Below are 19,652 nucleotides of genomic sequence, written 5' to 3' on the forward strand. Positions count from 1 at the left end.
AGTCCAGTTCTTTGCGGGGGGGGGAGAGGGGAGTAACAAATCTCTTCCTTCAGCCTTATTCCAAATGACTGCGTGTCCTCTGTGGTACCTCGCTGCCTGCACCCCGAGCCAGAAAGCTGTGAGCTTATCTTCCTTCTGCAGTGAGCTTGGGTTATGTCTACTGGAGAACATGACGCAGTCACCCTGAATCAGCTGCTGCTTGTAGCTTGTTATCGGACCACTAATGGGCAGGTTCCTACTGCTGCCTACCACCGGGTAGGAGCTGGCATGTGGCAAGTGCTGACCCACAGCCCTCAGTAGTTTGTGGCTGTGATTTGTGCTCTGCCATGCACTGGAACCTGTTTTGGGACCTTTGGGTGAGCTCAGAAGGCAGCACCACGGGTTGGAATTTGGGTGCACATGGTCAGAGAGATGGGAGGTGCGGCACAAAAAGGAGCGGGGTTGAGGCACTGACCTGGAAATAAGGGAACTCCCCTGTGCCTTTAAAGATAAAGGGCAATATGAGCCACCAATAAGGGGCAATATGAATCCCATATGCTGACCAGGGATGGCATGCAAGGCTGCTCCACCCTGAGCAGAGTACAGGCTGCTGAGCAATCTGCTCCTGGGCTGCCCTCGAGAGCCCCCCCAGTTTGCACCAGTGCATTGCACACCAGGTCTCAGGGGAGCTGTGCTGCCAGCAAGGCATTGCCTGCGCTTTTTTTTTTTTTTTTAAATCACAAGCAAGATTTCAGTAGGACCTAAGAATAGTACTACCAGCACTTTGAAATAAAGCAATGACACTCAGATGTGCAACTGTACTTTGCACAATGGACTGATGGCAAGGGAAGGCAGCCTAAGGAACCAGTGAGTCAGTGCGGGGAGGAGAGCAGTCTAGCAAATGACTCATTACATTAGAAATTAAAGGCTCTTTAACACACTTGACTAAAGTAGCCCGCTTACTGCGAATCAGAAAAATTAAGGCCCAGCAGGCTGGACACTGCCAAGTGTTTTGTGGTGTGGGTTTTTGTTTTGTTTTCTTAAACGATGAATGCCAACATTTTTTATTTTTTTTTAAGCCAGTTTTATACATTGCAGATCAAGCACGTTTAAAACAGAGGTAGGTAGAGAGGGGAGATTGTGAAAGGCATGCTTCCTATTCACAGTAACGGCATTTGTTACTTACACACCTCTGGCAACCGCACGCCCCAGCTGAAGTTTGAAAATGATGCAGTTCTAATGCAGCCCTTCCCCTTCCCCCCACGTTCTTCCCCTTCAGCACGGCGGTACAAACTGAGCCAGGGTAAAAATAACCCAAGATTCCTGATACTGTAGAAAAGCGTGCAATTGCACAACTCCTCTTGAAACGCATATCGCCTAATCAGGATTTTGGATGTCATCAACTCAGGAGTGAGCCAGTAACAGCCTTTCCCCATGAATCAGGGATAGACAGAAGGGCACACCTATGAGACCACTGCTGTCACTGTTTTAAATGCTGTGTAATTTAATTATGTTGCAACTTTTACTCCCAGATTTCTGTAGAGAGGATTGCTGATGTTGAGACCTTTGCGCAGAACACCCTGAGGGAAAGAAGGCTGAAAGCATTGTGAGAGGAAATCAACCACGGTCATATTTAGTTAGCCTAAATTCCACCTACATCTCCACGACTGGAGATTCCTGTTAGCTAGTTCAAAATGTTTATCTGCAGACGAGATCTAAGCTGTCTGAAAACAGCCCTTAGTTGTTCAAGGTTTCACTGTCATCTCATGCACGGTTCAGGAGATGAACTGAAACGCACAGGGTGGCTCAGAAGCAAGCCCTGTGCATGTGGGAGTAGGAGAGCAGTGTTGCTGTGAGATTTTTATCTGTGCTGTGTCTGCACTGGCAGTATTTACCATATTAGCCTGAAGTGGCTATGTCCTCAGCCAGAACATCTCAGGTGAAATAGCTGCATGGAAGTCAAAACTCGATTTACTTCGATCCACCCGAGATTTCACATATTTCATACCATGTCACATAATTTAGACTGAACAAATCCCAAAGAAAAAGCTGCAGCTTCCCTGCAGTTTCTACACAAATGTGCACATAGTCCTTCTTAGCTTAAAAATAGTATTTTTACCCCCGTATCTTTTTTCTTGGATTCAACTCGACAGCATACAACATATCACAGCACAGAAGACAGAGCATTAGCACAAGTTTAGTTGAGCTGCAGCACTTCAGCTGCAGCATATTTATTTATAAAACAACCAACCAAAAAAAAATTACGAAATCATTGATTCAAAGGAATCAATAATAAATATTTGCTTTCCTCTGAGTTGTTCAGACAGTACAAGTACACCAAGTATAGCAGATAGAAGAGATGTAAGCTCAGTTTAGCAGCTGAGACAAAAGAAAGCTACATAAAATTGTATGCATTTAATCACACTAGTAATAACTGGTATATGACAGTAAATGTTTTAAGTACACTATTTTACAAAACAGAGTTTGGCTTATGGTTCATTTGTTTCCCTTGTGCAACTCCTGATAGCATCATCTGGAGCCCAGAAAACGTCCCTTTGAAAATAAAATCCCTTAGAAATGATCTCTCTCTCATATTTCCTTTGAGTAATGAACTTTTCTCTTTTGGGCTTTGTGCTAGCAACTGACGCGCGGAATTGATTTGGTGCTCACCTGTGAGATCACCGGTGTGCAGACTGAAAAGCACCACTTCATTTCAGACTTAATGATTTTAAATCACCACGCTTTCTGGCCAGGACCATACATCTAAATTCCATGCCGGGAGCGGTTTTCCTGACACGGTTTTGTACACAGGGCAGTCTGCATGTGCGTGGATAGTGGGCACGAGGCCTCCTGCTTCCCAACCAGCGCTAGGAGCAGACAGGAATTACCACACACCAGGCTTCAGCTATTGCTTCCAACCTTTCCCCAAGGCCCATAAATCTTTCATCCCATGGAGGCGGACGTTTGACAGGGGATGATTTTCCTGCTCCAGGAAAGCTGGACTCCAGGAGAGGGCTGCCTGCAGCCTGTTCCCCCAAGGCCTCCAGGAAGGCAGCTGCTTGGTGCGGGCCGGGCAAATTCTCGTAGCTGGCAGCAAGCAGCCCCCAGGCTGTAGGCAGAGCACCCTCCTCTTTGCTAATTGCAAGCCTGGCCTGTGACTCAAAGCCAGCCGACAGTATTTGGTGCTTAAACCGTAACCAGCTCAGCCGTTGGAACTGTTATCCTCATTTTGTGGTAATCAGCTGCTGGTTGCTCAGGCGTGTGTGCTTTGCTGAGAAATTCATCCCTGGGTTTCTCTGCATGGAACAGGTGTCCCCAGATAATCTGCTGAGGTAAATCAAGCACAATAGGCAACCATAAAAGCCACAAACTAATTTAGAAGTCCTTCTCATGCCTTTCCTCGGGACTTCCCTAGCTCTGGAGGGCCTTGTAAGCACCTTGCAGTGCCTAGGCCTCCAGGGCCCACGAAAAAAGCAACAGCAGAAGAGTCACAGACGCAGCTGCTGCTTCCAAACAGCCACAGCCAAATCCTCCAGAACAAAGCTGAGCCAGGAAGGCACCTCTGGAGTAACCAGGGAAACTGCCTGGGTAAAATCGCAAGGTATCCGATACCAAGAGCCGTAATAAAAGTAAAAGCTTAATGAACAGCTAATCCCCTGGTTTAAATCTGTGACTCAAGACCTTCCCTGCCCAACAAGTTAGTATTTTGTCATACTGAGGGTGGTTAGGTTGACTGTGGTACAGAGAACAAGCAGAATCTCAGCATGTGGGATGAAAATGGGTGGCTGCTATTAGGAAGAGAAGTCCTCAGGTAGTATAGGGCAAATTTGAAAACTGTTTCTCATACAGACGTAGCCCAAACAAGGCCTCATTTTAATCAGATTTTCTAAGATCTCAAGCTTGTAAGCTAGAATGCTGGGTGTCAGAAAAAGAGGTTAATTATGATCCCTAGAGTGAAAGAATCAGAAATCTGTGGTTCTTCTGTGCTGATCCATCTCCTGCAGACTCATTCCACAAATTGGAGAAAACCTTCCCTCCCTCAGATGAAAGATAATTTTTTTTTTATTTTTTTTGTCTTTTAATGGAAATCATCAATTTAGGAATACAGGAATTTAGAACGTGTAAGCTCAGTGTCTTCAGTGTAGCAGTGGTCAGAGCCAAGTCCTTCAGAGGAAAGTATAAATGACAGACAATTATGGGAACGTCTGCCTCCAGAGGAAGGCCTGGCCCTACCTCTCATCATTTCTTATTGGCTTTCACTTGAAGCATAAGACTATACCCCTTGAAAATGTCTATTCTGGCTAACAGTCACAGGAAGGGTTTTGTTTGTTTTTATTTTGATTCTTGCAATTTTTGTTTATTTATTAATAGTCCTGCTAATGTTTAAGCCTCAAAAATAGCATATGGCCCACAGGTTGATATGTAAGTGTGACACTGCACACAGATATTTTCTTCCTTTATCATTGCACCTGTTTACCTGTCCCCAGTGTATTTCCCTCATTACATGCTCTGTCACTGCATCTTCAGTCTTACCTGGATGCCTGAAGGTCAGTCCAAAAATGCTCTTTGTTCAACCTTGGGAAGAGCTCTCCAAGGCTTCTATAGTGTGGCTCACCCTACAACTGGTGAATTCAAAACCTGGTAATCCTCCAAATGCTTCCTCCCAGCTTTTTGGTAGATGGGTGGCCCTCAGTTTTTGAGGTATGCCTCCATTTTGGATTAAGCACCCAATTCTCATCTCACTAAGGCTCATTTGACACAGATACAACTCCAGTGGAGTTACTGCAGCTTTACAGCGCTGTCCATAGAAGCAGAGTCCAGCTCCTTGCTTTATGTCTCAGGGTGCATCATTAATTTTGTTCTGGCAATTAAAGCACCTCTGTTTCCTTGACATACAGGCTCCTTTCTCTTTAGTAGAGGTTAGTTCAGACACATGCCTTAAGTCTGCATCTCTTAACCTTTTTGAGTTATCCTTTCCTTTCTGCTTTAGTTACAGCTTCCAAAAGTATTTCACTAGAAGAATGAATGCAGAAAATGTGAAGCGTCTGTTCCCTTCGAGGTTTGACCACCAGGCTAGCCTCAGCAGAGACTACCTCAAAATCTTCAGGTGAGACAATGCATCTTTTAGAAAGTTCTCCAAAAAACAGTCAAAGAGACTTTCCCTTCCCCTTTAAAACTCGCTGGATTATTATGTGTCTTTTTGTCTTCTATTGATCTCTTTAAAAAATCCTGAAGTTTGGCTTCATTTCATTTGTACAGCTCTTAGCTGACATTTTTCAACTGTAGTTTTAAAATGCTCAGTGTTCCATTTCCAACAAGGTAATTAAAATAAAAAGTTCCCCTTTCCCCTCAAATTCATCCTTCTTAAAAAAAAAAAATCTGTATCCGAACCTCAAGTGCTGGAAGATACAAGGAAGAGTTGAGTGGGAGGGCTTCTTGTTGTGTCGATAATCACAAGTGATTAAAATTAAGCTGACCAGGGAGATAACTAGCTAATCTAACAATTCCTATGTGGCTGGTGGTGTGTGAAGTGCTTCTGGATGGCAGGAGTCTCCAGGTGGCTGGTGAGCAGTCACACTGTCTGGAACGCCCGGCTTTGGGCAGGCACCATGACCTGCGTGGCTCCCATTTTCACCAGGTTAGCATAGTCGACTTTCCTTGTCTCAGTTTCCTTCCCTTCCGTCTCCCTCTGGCTGTACTGGGGAGGAGTGAGATGGGGAGTAGCTTCTGTTGACAAAGTCCGTTGGCTGCGAGAGGCACTGTTGGCTGTCGACCTGGTTGAGGAGGAACCTGAGCGTGAGCTCCTGGAACCGGAGGAAGAGGAACTAGGCTTGACAAGGTGGGCTTTGGGTGCCTCCGCGTCTTCTCTGCAATCAAACATAGCAGGGTTCAAATGCCATGAGAACAGGAACACTCATACATTTTGCCAGACTGAATTGCTGCTGCGATGAGCAGTTGCTCACTGAAGTTGCAAGTCACCAATGCACAGTTATCAAGCAGTTTGAGCAAGGTACTGGGTTTTCTGAATTCTGTGCAACACAACTTTATAAACTGAATTCATTACTTCTCTGCAGAGCTATTAGCCAAATGGATTTATAATACATGTGCACGCAACCGGTTCTTTCTGTGTGGCTTTGAGGTCTGTGGACCAAATGCCAAGTGTCAGTGCAAAGAGTTCAGACAGTACTGTCTGCTCTGCAATCTTTACTCATAATGACAAATTACCTCAACAGGACTAGCTGAGACCAGTTCGTCAGTTTAAAATATGTGGGTAGTGAAAGAAGTGCTAGAACTGGGCCCACAGAAAGAAAAGTCATGCATGAAAAGGTGATAGAGGAGGCTCAGACTAAAAACAAAAAGGTATGGAAGATTTGAAAGCAAGAGAGAACAAGAAAAAGGAAAGGGAATAAATCAGCAAAGACTACCTTCTTGCTGGCCAAATAGGCAACCTGACTGTCAGCCAGTGTAATCAGCTACTGAATGGATTATAGAGATGCCTGCTTAACAGCACATAGATGTCACATGAGGGCAGGCAGCCCTTCACAAGCAGAAATAAGGATGGAACAAGGCGAGGGGGGTTCTTCAAGGGCAGGAGGAGCTAGAACTCCTTCCTGGAAATATCTTTTTCCAGCACTTTCCTTCCCGAGGTTAAGCTCAATTGGCTAGAGTCCAACCTCCGCTTAGAGGAGTGAGCGGCAGACCTCACACGCATGTAACAGATGAATTTAAAGAACATGCATCAGCATTCTTGGTACGCCCGTCCAGGGGTGAGGCTTCTCAACTCTGCACCCAGAAGCTCAGGGGATTTTTCTGCCTGAGCTAAATCCAGAAGCACAGTTGTTCAAAAGACTCAAGGAGGACTGTGAGAACCTGCCTGCCTCATAAGTGTTCCCAACAGGAAAAAGCAATTTAAAAGAAAAATCAAACCTCTCAGAACCGTAAGGGCTGAGTTTAATACTGGAGAGAACTACATAAGTGCTTCAAAATGCTGAAATTGTAAGCGAGAGAATAATTAATACTAAATTGCATTTAATGTAATTTTATTGTGTTTTATGCTAATCTGTCCTGGGAAAAATGTCATTTTTTTTTCTATCTTGTTTTCCGGAAAGTCTTCACAAGTATTATTCTCACGGTCACAAAAAAATTGTCAGTCATATTTCAGGGAGGCTTTACAAGTTTTTTAGAACAACCTTTCAAGACAGTTACTTAAAACATCTCAGTTACTTATAACTGAGTGAAAAGAGACATTACTGTGGATCATGCTGGGTGTATGTGAAACCGAAGGAAGGGAGGGTAGGAGGTGGAGGATTAAATGAAAGGCGTTACCTGATTTCATTTGGGGCCTCCTCTTCCTCATATCTCTTCTTTTCTTTCCTCCTTATTGTCAGCCTCACCACCAGGAAAAGGAGGGCAAGTCCCACCACCACGCCACAAACTGCTCCAGCAATCATACCAATATTCTGAGCATCTGTTGTCCAGAAAATAAATGTGTTAGCTGGTAAACTCCCAGCAGGAGTCATACGGTCAGATTCTAGTCCGCACTAGAAATTACACCATCGTGTATAAATCAGAACAGAACGTAATAAATTAGACTACTTCTTTTGGTGTCACCATGCAGAAATTGAACCAATTTATCTTAAAGCGCTTATTTCTAAACCTGAGCCAAGACTGAGAAAAGCATTCAGTTCTAGAAGGGTGAGATCACAAGAGCTATGCCTTCAGCTGTGGGTCAGAATTGAAACGGGGAGGAGAAATCCTCACATAAGAACCCAGAACCACACAAAGCACAGAGGCAGACAGGACAACCCACATCCAAAAAATAAGTACCAAGCAGTTTTGCAGAGGCAGAAGAGTGATTGAACTACAAATACTTCCCCATGAGGTACAAATATTTCCCCATAAGGATTTTTTCCCCTTCAACTCACCCTGAAATGATTACAATCTACTTGCAGAATGAATTACTCAATTGGAAAAAAAGTGACCTGAGGATGACAAAGAGGAGGGGAGAAAGGAAGACTGTACTGTGCAAATGCAAGGCATTTTTCATCCATAATAATAAAGTTAATGAGACAACACTTCCTGATGTCTATGAGCCCTTGGCTGAACCTGTATGAAACTTCATTTCAGTGTTCAGGTTGGGTTTGGCCGAAAGTTGTTTCCTTAAGGCTTGTCCCTGTGGAGGGTTTAGCAAATCAAAATGAGGTTTTAAACCAATTCAATTGGTATAAAAGCTGCCAGCACGCTTTTACATCAGAAGGGAAGTAAAATGCCTGAGGGGAACAGGTTTTCTCTGCTACATGACCATATTCCAGTTACTTCAGGCCTGGTTGGGCAGACAAATTCCAAATCTAAGGAATCTCCACAGAAGAGACCTCTCTATCAGCAGCCTTTTATCACAACAGTTCCAGCTCTTGCTGATCTCCCCTGAGAGCTGCACATAAAAACCTGCTAACCTGTATTGTTTGATTGTTTGTACTTGCTGTCAGTGTTGGTGCCACACTCCACCCTTTTTATTGCATGCATATGCAAAGACACAGGTACCTAGACACACACACACCCTTGATGTGGTTCATCAGGTAGGACATTTATTTTAATCTCTGGTATTTTGGCCGGAATTTATTAAGGCTGGATTAAAATCAAACTGTGTCAAAAAGTTGCTTTTTATTCTGCATTTTACTTCAAGTCAGAGTCAGCTTTTCCAGGCTATCATTAGTTTACTGTCTCAAGTTCAACAAACATTTAATTTGGAATTGGAATGAGGGACTACCCATGGAGATTTTATACTTAACAGTGATCTCATGCAGTCATTACACCCAGAAATAATTAAAAGCTGGAGATTCAGCAAACCAGCTCACGTTTTTTCCCCCCAGTATTCTATTAGTCATTCTCAAAATTCAGATTTTCTAACAGACCAAAACATCTGAGCCCAAATAACATATTTACCACTCTACATTTTAAGAAGGACTGCTGAGCAAAACAGAAATGTAGTAAGTAAGAACTGTTGCGTGTGATTCAAGTACAAAAGGGCAAAGGTGTGGCAGAGTTCATCAGCTGAAATAGGACAGCTGAGAAGCTGCGCTGCTCATATGGTAGGGAGAATATTAGTTATGTGCCAATACTCACGCTGCACTGTCACCTGAACAACACAGCTTTCTTGTCCAGCCTCGTTGGTGGCAATACATCGGTATAACCCTGTACTCATCTGGGTAAGATTCTTCAGTAAGACTTGCCCGGGATTAGAAATGTCTGAAACAGGAAAAACAACACCAGGATTAACCAAAAAAGACTAAGCGACTATACGGGTGGATGGAACACAGTAGAACTCATTGAACCTCCAGATCAAATCAGCTCAAGAACAATGACACCTCAAGAAAGCTCTGTTGTCAACCTTTTGCAAAACACTACAACTCAGACTTCCTTGCGCAGGGTGGAGCATGCCACAGCATCCAGCTGCAGCAGTGAGAAGCACTGATACACCACTGTTGTCACTGCTGGCAAGCGATCCCCATTTAAAAGGCATGACTGTACGTGTGGGTGGTTATCTGGCGTTGAGCACACGGAGAGCTCCAAGAGGAAATGACCTGACTTACTGACTCTCGATGTGGGCGGGAGATGTTCAGCTCTCTCGTCCTCTTCATTTATGCGCTGCCATCGGTAGGAGATGGGGGCAGTGCCAGAAGATGAACGGCACTGCAAGGACAGGTCTTTTCCTTCTGACAGCTCCCCTTCCAGCCAGCATTTGGGCTTGGACGGCTTCTCTATAAGAAAAAAAACACAGGTCATGCACACGCAGCAAACTGTTTTCTCAGTGGAAAACCCTTTTTTTGGCAAGAGGATGCATTTAAGCAGCTTCCAAAAGCTGCCTTCTCTGGAAAGCATTGGGGAATTACACCATTGATATTTGTTAGTGGACTTCAACTGCAACCTTGTGCAACTTCATAGGCTAAAAAGTAGAGCTGGCTGGCTCAGACACAGAAATTATGTGTTTTGGGGAAGTCTGCCTCATGGATACTTGCACCAGTGGAGCTGTATCACTACATTTCTCTTCTAGGTACTATTTAGAGAACTTCCTTCCCTCCCCTTGCTTCGTCATTTCTCCCTTTTCCCCACGGCATCTGGCAGGACACAGCAGGGCTTCCACTGAGTGATAGCATACATGCCAAATGCCAACTGGTAAACCGGAATCAAGGAAGATAAATGCTAACCCCAGCAGTTTATTCGTCACCCTCACTGACCCGGATCAGTTTGGGGTCCGGGGACATGAACCCAGAGTCCTCAGCAGGCGACCGGACAGAGTGATCACCCCTAGGATCTCATTCTAGTTTGTGCGATGAGATCATAGAGATAATTCGGAAAGAACAGTTCATATGATTTTGCAAGTGTGTACACTTACCTCAAAACAGTTCTCTGGGCTCTTCCTGTGTTCTGTCCTTTGCCAAAAAATGCTAAGGTTGATATGGAGCTAGACAGTGAAACCTGATCATGAGAAGTCTGTGTGTATTTATACTCCACTGAAATAAATCTCTCTCCAGGAAATGAGACGAGTGATTTTTTTTTCCCCTTTGGAAAAACAATAAGATGATCTTACCTACAACCTTCAGGGTGATCCGAACCCATTCATACTGCCCAGCTTTTTTGACCTTACATATGTAATTCCCTGCATCACTGGGCTGCAGGGATATGATCTGTAAGGATGCATCTCCAGCACGGAAGTTGGAGGTGAATGAAACACGGCCTTTCTGCTCCTCGTTGAGGTCATCATAAACGCGGCCTCCAGAGTAAGTGATCACCTGCGGGGCAGAGACAGTCGCTGATCAGCCAGCTGGGATTTTACTTTCATATGGAACAACAAAACAAAGTATTTCCAGGAACTGCAGACTAAGGTTCTGCATGGCTAAGGGTCTTACCTAGGGTCACACGGGAAGCCTATGGCAAGGCAGAAAATTAAACTTGTAATTCAAGTCTGAGACTGAGACAAAAACTGTATTTACACTAAAGGTTCACATTTGAGCATTTTTACTAGCATCAAAATAGACACAAGCTTATGTCACAATATGTAAATGTGTTCTCTAATCTTAGCTGGATTTAGCTAGCTAATTTAAGTTAACAGACTTGATTTTTTAAATACTAAACTATTTTTTTCTTTTTTCTTTTTTTTTCTGAAATTAAGGATTCAATACCTGTACCTATAAAATCAAAAGCCAATTCTGAAAACCTGAAGGGTAATTTTGAGGCTTACCCAGATTATTTGATTATATGATTATATAACAGCGTTGATTTAAAGAAAGCACCGTTTGTATCAATACCCACTCCAATATGTGATAAATAAATATCAAATAACTTTTATACGTTTTAAATCTCTTTAAATAAAATAGCTATGTTTTCTTAAGTGCTGCTTACTTCCTCAGTATAAATTGCAAAGAAAATCACACTTCTCTTTAAATGAATGTCTGCTGATGATGTCAACATGGAAACAGGGCAGTTTTCCCACCAGGTGCTAATCACGGATGCACCTACCGCTTTTTGCACCGTTTCAGAAATGTGCAGCAGCCACTCAATATCCAGGCTTCCTTGCTCCAGGAGGCCCAGGTGGTGGTGACAGGGCAAAGTCACGTTTTCTTCAGCCACTCTCTTAAATTCAGTCTGAGCCTCAGACAGCCAAACAGAGCAGGAAGCTGAAAGAGAGATGCTGGCAGTCAGGGGCCAAGAATAAGGGTTCTTCAGCGTTTGCTTCGTAGCATCAAAGAAAGCCCAACAGCTTGGCTTCCAGGACAGATTGCAGCTGATTAAAGGGGACATCTATCCATGCACAGGGAGTTAGTTTCACACCGGTCTTTAAGCATGAAGAACAGATGGCTTTGCACTTCAGAGCTGCAAACGCTCACGTCACAAAAACTTTTGCTAATATATCCACCTACATCCTCCGTGCACTCAGAATCTCAGATTGCCTCCTTGTTTTTGCCCTCTCCTTTTATTCCCTCATTTTATAAGTGACGTTTTAGCCTGAAAGACCTTCAGAGCCCATAGATTTATTCCTACGTCAGCCTGATGATGCTTAGAGTCTCTTCCCTAAAACTGAATGATGTTTCTGCATGCAGTTCAGCACTGGAGACAAGAAAACAGCCTGACACCCTTACAGAAGCATGGTGCGGGTAGAACAGTGAAGTCTCTTTGAACAGCAACATCCAACAACCCAACCAACCACCAGAAGACGTCAAAAACGGTTTGTGAGGAGAAAAAGCAGTTGCCAAGATGAACCACTAGATGGAAGCTGCGTCCTTTCAACGTTCGTAAGGAAAACCCCAAACACAAGCTAACGCCCTGAAACCAGAGCCAGCAGATGGCGCATCCCAGAAAAACGTGATTTTCAGCCAGCACTGCTTAAATCGTAGAGAAATTCGCAGTTTCTGCCCGGGTTTCCTTCCGTATTGCAGCCCTGCTAGAAATGAACCAAATCAGGGGCTGCTTCTTTGCTTTTCAGATCTCCGGACAACAAACGGGCTCTGGTAAGCTCAATGTCGATTAAAACCAGCCCAAAAGATCAGAGGTATGGAAAGGAAAACCTGGGCGTTTAGGCGAGAGACTTTCAGATTTGCTACAAAACCAAATGAAAAATTTTGCAACCGAGCTTCCACGTGGCTTTGTGGCATGAATGCCATTTGCCTTTTGTGCTGAATCTTCAGAGTGCAGCTGCGTTGTTCTTAATTTTTGCTGTGCAAGAAGAAAGCCCCCAAACATATTTATTTTTGCCCTGTGAAAAGAAGCAAGATGAGATCTCTCAGTTTTTAGACCAATTACCGTGAAACTGATTAAAATAGTGAGAGTTGGAAGCACTAGGAAGACGCGTCACACATATATTAAACACACAACCCCACGATTACACAGCAAGATTACTGGCAGGAGCTTGAGAAACTGCAGTTACGTAGGCTAAATTTATTCCTGCATTTGTATTCAAACACTGGGACTTTAACCTTAAAAAAAAAAAAAAGGAAATACAACATCAAAAGTGACAGTCTTAGCTTTTTCTGTTATTCTGTTTATTCTGAACAGAATTACCCATCCTGTTCCCACTCCCATCCTCAGCTGCCAATATTCAGTCAATACTTGTCGAGCACTTGTATAGAAGGTATCTGCTACATGCACACGTGTACAAAAACACTTTGAAATATCAGACAGGTAGAGTCTTGCAAAGGATCAAACAATCCTCTCTGCACAGATCTCTGCATGAATTGATGAGCATGAAAGCTCCTTTTCAGTCACATTAGCTGCTTTCTTTAAAGGGAAAATTAATCCACTTTATCACTGGATTCACTAGTCCCAAAGCTCCATCTGCCAAATACAATTATACCTTCTGCCTAAGACAAATGCCTGCTCTCTCCTGCAGCCACATTGCTGAGGGCTGCCTTCATTAACACGCTGATACTCACTAGATGGCTGATCAATAAGTTTAATTAAAGCGCCACAGTAGCGAGCATTCACATCACATTTGCAACAGCTTCAAAGCGCAGTGCCAGCAGAGCGCTGAGGTTTTGTATACATATCACGGGGTATTCTAGATTTTAAAATGCAGTTTTACATTAGAAACCCTGATCAGGATTAAAAATTGCTTTTTGATGCAGTATGTTTGTATCACTTTCCTTCATCTCTGGCTTGGATAGACTGTTTTCAGGAGAGCACCTTGGTCTATTCTTGTTGCCCCCAGCAAGCAGGCTCTGAATTTCAAGAGGCTTTCACCTGTAAGCTCGTCTTCTATAGAGGAGTAAGATCAGGGAGCCCTCTAGCAAGATAGCATCTGCAAATTCCTAAAGCACCTAAAGCCATTTCAATGGTACATTCACCATCAGGTACTTGGAAGCTGATTAACCACAGAACTGCGGGCTGTATCCGTGTGAACTGATTACCAGAGCATCACACAGGTTGTGTGCTCCCTTTTCCATGACATAGCTGTCTTTCTTATTCAAAAAAACTTTTCCCTTTGGTCCTTATTGGTTCTTTAAGCCCACAAATTCCAAAAGGAAGCCTGCAGGTGCTCTAGACAAAACCCTCACTTTTTCTTTCCAGTCACCTATACCTGCACAAAGACAAAAGGAAGCTCAAAATACAGCTTCCTAGAAGTACTCAGAGGGTGCTGGTTACCAAAATTACCTGTGCTAAATCTGAAGAGAACTTGAAGTGAACAGACCACATGCTTTCCTCATGCTTTTTTGTTTGGTACGGTCTCACTGTGGCAAGAAGTGATGGAACAGAAACGGAAATTTGCCTTTAGATGTGAGCTGGAATTTACATCTTTTAAATGGAAAGGAACTAGAGACCATGTCTGAGCAACGATCTAGTTACTTTGAGTTATTATTCACAGAATAAATGCCATCCGAGGTTTTCTCATTTATCTGCAGATGAGACCCAGCAAGAACAGCTCAAAGAAATGGGAGTTTGCAGGTAGTGTTTGGTTATTTTTCCAGCCTAAATTGTTTAAATGAGGAATTCCTTATGGGCAACCCTTCATAGGAGCAAACAACCCCGCATGCTGGCCAAAGCACACATCAGCTAGTTTGAGCAAGCAGCTTGCTCTGGGCAAGCCTTTTGCTGCACTGGGTGGGTGCAGAAGGCTCCAGACCTTGCCCCTTACCCAGCTCCAGGAGGGCAGAGCACGCCCCGGGTGACGCCTTTTGTTCTGGCTGCAGCAGATGACAGTAGATTTTCCCAAATGCCAGACCCCCAGGTCTCACTCAGTAATGCAATATGTATGCAGGCTCCACAGTTCTTACCCAAAAAACCTCTTCCCCTTCCACATCCTGTGTGGGGCTCTCTGCCACAAGTAATTCAGCAATTTACTCAGCCTGCATCCCACGACTCCAGAGGGAGGTCGGTTTGGTTTTGAGGAGCAGGAGCCCTGAGCCCATTGCAAAGCAGCGGCTCACGGGCCTGAAAAAAGCCTTGGGTGCAGTGCCAGGCTTGCTGACACACTGCAGCGCTCTCTGTTTGGGGAAGGAGACATTTGTAATGCCTCAACACTTGCACAATTGTTCAGAAGACAATAGCGCTGGCACCCAGTAGACAAGGGAGAAAGATTTGTCTTTTATCCCTCCCTAATGCTTCAAATCCAAGGAATACAGAGCGGCAAGTATTTTAAACAATACCAAGCGGATGCACCTAAGAGCACAATACACACACCACACCACCAGATTTCAGGATAAGGACAGATCCAGCCAGCCAGGGCACACAGGCAGAGTTTAGCTGTCAATAACAGGCCCTTCTGCCTTGCATCCTTAGAGTTAAAAAAAAAAAAAAATAGAGGACAGTAGTCCAAGTACTTCCCAGAACTCATATAAAACACTTAAGTGACTGATTTTAAGTGCACTACAGATACTACGTGAAGGTTTGAATTTCCCGAAAAGCCTGCCTTTTGGAGTGGACTCAGAGGGAAGGAACCATCCCCAGTGCAATGCAAATATCGAGCTCATCACAGCTAGGTGTTGTCAGACCTCCGTTTTCCCAAAGAAGTGTTTTCATGTCTGAATCCCTAACGTTATCACACATGCTTTCACACACCTTATTATAAAGCTCAGTTTTATTTCCACGGCCATGCAATACCAAGTATATGTACATATCCACATGAATACACATGCTGAGAACATTAAATACACACATCTGTAAATGCACAAAAATAAATGCAGGATCAGATTGAAAATATTTTGCTGACATTTTTAGGCAAATTCATGTGCTAAAAGCTAAAGAGCTTCCAGATTTAAATCTTTCATTAGCTTCAAAAAGCAACTTGAATTAGGGAGTAATGCTAAATATAGACAATACTTTTTAAAAGTAAAAAGTTGTACTATATACTTGCCTGCTACAGTTAGAAGGAATAGCTTACAAAAATACAAAGAATTGTGATACAAGAAATCCATAGTGACACTTTGCAAACCTGGCCCAAACCATAACCAAACCAAGATCATTTGGGATATCAATGTCAAAAATTGGGCTCCAGGGGCTTCTCTTGTGAAGCTAAACTTTTAAGGTTTTTTTTGAAAGTTTATTTTGGCTTTTTATCAAAAATTACATTTGCAGCAGACTATTCCAAGGCAGTAATGTCCGAGCAGTAGAAACACAACCTGTAATTTCCCTGTGACATGAGACATCCTGTGCTAGGAGGAGACAAAGTGGATTCCTGGAGCTTCGGGGCTTATTTGGAAAAGTTAGGGTCACCAACTCAAGTTAGTGAAGTGAGATACAAACACTTGCTTAAATTAAGCAAATTTTTATAGAAATGCTTTACTAAATGCAAACCTTAAAAATAAAAGATGTTTAACGTGGATTGTCCTTGGCCAGTCACCTAGCCTGACCCCATTTTGGAAACTTCAGCCTTGAAGGCCAGAATACAAGCACCTTTCCAAAGAAATCCATGAAGTAGCATACATTTTTATTCCTCCATTACAATAAGCTAGCAAGTTGTAAGAAATTTTAAAAGTAATCTGACAAGTAGCAGAGCACAAGACCTCACAACACCTTATTTACCACTCATGCTCCAAGCCAGTCTATTTATACACTTGATTTTTATTCTGCCACTTGCATTTTCCATTTATTCTATGGTCAACCTTGTCTATTTCAGTTTTAACAGGGCTGTTCGCATCTGGATCTTAATTCTATGGGATACTGTGCACAAGGTTAAAAAAGTGTATTTGGAGGCGTTCTTCACAGTAGAGAAGTAGAGAGTCACAGGGGAGTGACTCGGCTCTGCTGCTGAGGAAAGCTTTCTTCAATAAAACAAAACCAAACTCCGGTCAGATCTACGTGCACGGTTTATAGGACTGTCTGGGCAATTTCCAGTTCACCTGTGATAGGTGTTCCCTCTGCTTTGTTCATTATCAGACTGTTTCCTGGAAGAACATGCAACAGGAGCAGAGAATGGCCACTGCTGCCAAGACACATCCTGAAAGGAGAACAGTTTGCTAAAGACAAGTTTTTTCAACATTAATAATTTTGGTAGCCTGTCAAGTCCTCTAGGGGATGCTCTTGAATGAATTTATTTTCACACCTCAGTGCAATCCCACTGCCTGATTACGAGGAAGGTTTGGTCTTGCAGTGCTCTGAATAACACGTTCTTCTCAAAATCCAGGGTGGCTGTTGGAAAACCACCTCGGTGTGTCCAGCAATCCCACGTTCAGCTAGACCTGCAGGCTGAACCGCCTGTAGAAGTATACTTAGAAGATTTCGACTAAGAGGAATAAAAAATTTCTACTTAAACAGTTTAAATTAATCCACACTCCAAAAAGTAAGTGTCCACTGTATTATTCAGACAGGTAATGTTTCTCTAGCTGAATAACCCTGTACATTTGACTCGCTTATTGACAGGCTTAATACATGCAATCCACTCAAGCAAGTATTTAAAGAGAGTATCTGTCTAAACAATATATACACAAGACTAATGTTTGAGAGTTAAAAAACAGCTCAGCCTGACATGGTGCAACTTCGAACCACTCCTTCATGCCAGGAATTTAAGATTTCACATCTGTTAGATCTTACTGCAGTCTTGTAAGAATTTTTTTTACCGAGCTTCTTCATGGAAAAGGAAAAGTCTGCCCTCATTCCATCTAGTGCTCTCTCGAGTGCTAATGAACAAGATCTGAGCATTTTGTAACAAATTAAAATATTTTACATGCTTCAATAGGAGGCTGACTACAGAATTCTTTGTGGCCAAAAAACTACATCTGGAGTAAAACTTTCAGAGATGGTTGAGTGATTTTGAAACTCAAATCAGCCAAGTATCAATGACACTACAGACACTAGTTCTAGTTCTCCTCCACCGAGAAATGAATCATTTTTTTCTTCAAGTTATTACTGTTCAGTGGCGATAGGACAGACCTGCACATCGTCTTGCATCTCCCCTTTAAGTCTTCTGCAGTTTCTGCTGTGGACAACCAAAATGGTGAATAGCTACTTCAGTTTGTGACAGAGCTATAAGAAGAACCCACAAGGTTGACACCCCACGCTTGCCATCAGACCACGCTAGCACTAACAGTTAGTTAGCCTGACAGCATTTTAGGCCAAAATAAATACAAAATGGTGTCTTCTTACAGACAGCTATTTTGCATTCTTTGTGCAAGGGAGGAAAAGCTGGGGGCGGCTGGAAGTCTCCTAAGGATAATTAACTCAGCCAGGGCTGTGCTCTGGGACATCTGCTTTCTGTATCCCTTGGCTGGCAGAGACAGAAAGGCCAGGGGTCGCCTTCTCCCGAGAGCCCAAGTGCTCCAAGTGACCAAGACCTGGCCCCCAGCGCATGCTGCCTGCAGCCTGCTCCCCTCAGCCTCCCTTTGATTTCAGGAATTTGGTTGTGAAGCGAAAGCATCTCAAATGAGAAAAATGTGAGCTAGCAGTCAGTTCCCGCAGGGACAGGCTGGCTGTGTCAAAATGAAGAGGTCGGCCTATCCTCATAGCGCTGCAGAGGTCCTCTGTAATTGGAACCACATGCGCTGGGGCTGAGGTTTGAGGAGGCTGTTAAACAGAAAGCAAAGAGAGCTCCAGCACGCTGCCGAGTTTCCATGGGGTGACGTGAAGTCTTTGGAATTGAAACCACTGCAGAGCTAGGAAGGCCCAAGGAGAAGAGAAAAAAGCTGCATTTCACAAAGCCGGAGCCTCTGATTTTTAGAGGTTTGCAAGGACAAAGCAAAAAGCCCAGGAGGGGGCTAGAATCCTCCTGGTGATACAGAGGCTCCTGCCAGAAGAAACACTGCCAGCTGCTGGCCACCCTTCCTCCAAGCTCCTGAGAACAGCCCCTCACTCCCTGGCCCTTCTGGGATGAGGGAGGCGAGCCGTGGTGAGCTGTTACACCAGCGTAGTGGCAGAGCACGTGTGTGCACAGAAATGCCCTAAATGCAGTGTCCTGCTGCCCCTAGTGCCAGCCTGAGGCTCACAAATGAGACTCACGGCAGTACTGGTGGCCACATTCAATTTAAGGACCCTACCTAACACATTCCTAGAAGCAAGAGGTAAAATTGTCCTCAAAAAAGCCAGCAGGAAGCTTGCCTTCAACACCAACACACAACTGAGTCCGAAACCTGCAGAGACTCTGGAATACTGGAAAAACGTCAAAGCATTCAGTTAGCTGAGGATCCTCAGAGACAGCCAGCAGCTATGTATGTACCGTGTCTGTCCTTTTTCTCATTGTATTTTAAAATCAAGTGCAAGGAGGCAGTTCTGGATTTATATCCCTGGAGACCACAGAGAACAGAAAAGACTACATCAGAACTGCTTCTTCCTATTTAATAGGTCACAAAATGTTTGTACAGAGGGATGTGTGAAGTCCCTTAACCTCTAGTCCAGGCATTTCATCAGGAAAATGGTCCAGGTGTCTTCTTTTTACAGGAACACAGCTCAGCTAAGGCTTTCAGTAACGCAGCTGGTGATTTCCAGCTGCGTGGATGAGATCTGTACAGAGACTGTCAGTACACATCACATCCTCAGGGGGCTGAAGCACCTAAGGCTGTCGGATATTCCCTTTTCCTGAGAGCATCCCTGGGCTGCTTTGAGTACCCTACAAAGGTTTGTGCGAGTGTGGTGGAATAGTTCTTTCCCCAAACCCAGCTATGGTTTAAGATTAATGTTAAGATATCCCTCTTGTCAGTGGGCATCAGGAGAGAACAAACAGGTGCTCCCCAGTCACATTTCAAACCCTTGTG

The 19,652-nt window shown here is 43.8% G+C and overlaps 1 protein-coding gene across 4 annotated transcripts in view; it reads right to left on the reverse strand.

Moving 5' to 3' along the window:
• Window positions 1–2,175: 2,175 nt before the first annotated feature.
• CLMP (CXADR like cell adhesion molecule) overlaps window positions 2,176–19,652 on the reverse strand; it is a 52,756-nt gene continuing 35,279 nt past the window's right edge. For all 4 annotated transcript variants that reach the window (XM_083808701.1, XM_083808703.1, XM_083808702.1 and 1 more), the window contains 6 exons: window positions 11,497–11,654; window positions 10,568–10,769; window positions 9,570–9,737; window positions 9,103–9,225; window positions 7,306–7,447; window positions 2,176–5,846 (listed from right to left, as the gene is read on the reverse strand). In XM_083808701.1, coding sequence (XP_083664827.1) covers window positions 5,552–5,846; window positions 7,306–7,447; window positions 9,103–9,225; window positions 9,570–9,737; window positions 10,568–10,769; window positions 11,497–11,654 — 1,088 coding nt within the window. In that variant the 3' untranslated portion in view covers window positions 2,176–5,551. The remainder of the gene's footprint in view (window positions 5,847–7,305; window positions 7,448–9,102; window positions 9,226–9,569; window positions 9,738–10,567; window positions 10,770–11,496; window positions 11,655–19,652) is intronic.

This window comes from Anser anser (assembly GCF_964211835.1).
Source record: "Anser anser genome assembly, chromosome: 22".
Classification (NCBI taxonomy): Eukaryota; Metazoa; Chordata; class Aves; order Anseriformes; family Anatidae; genus Anser; species Anser anser.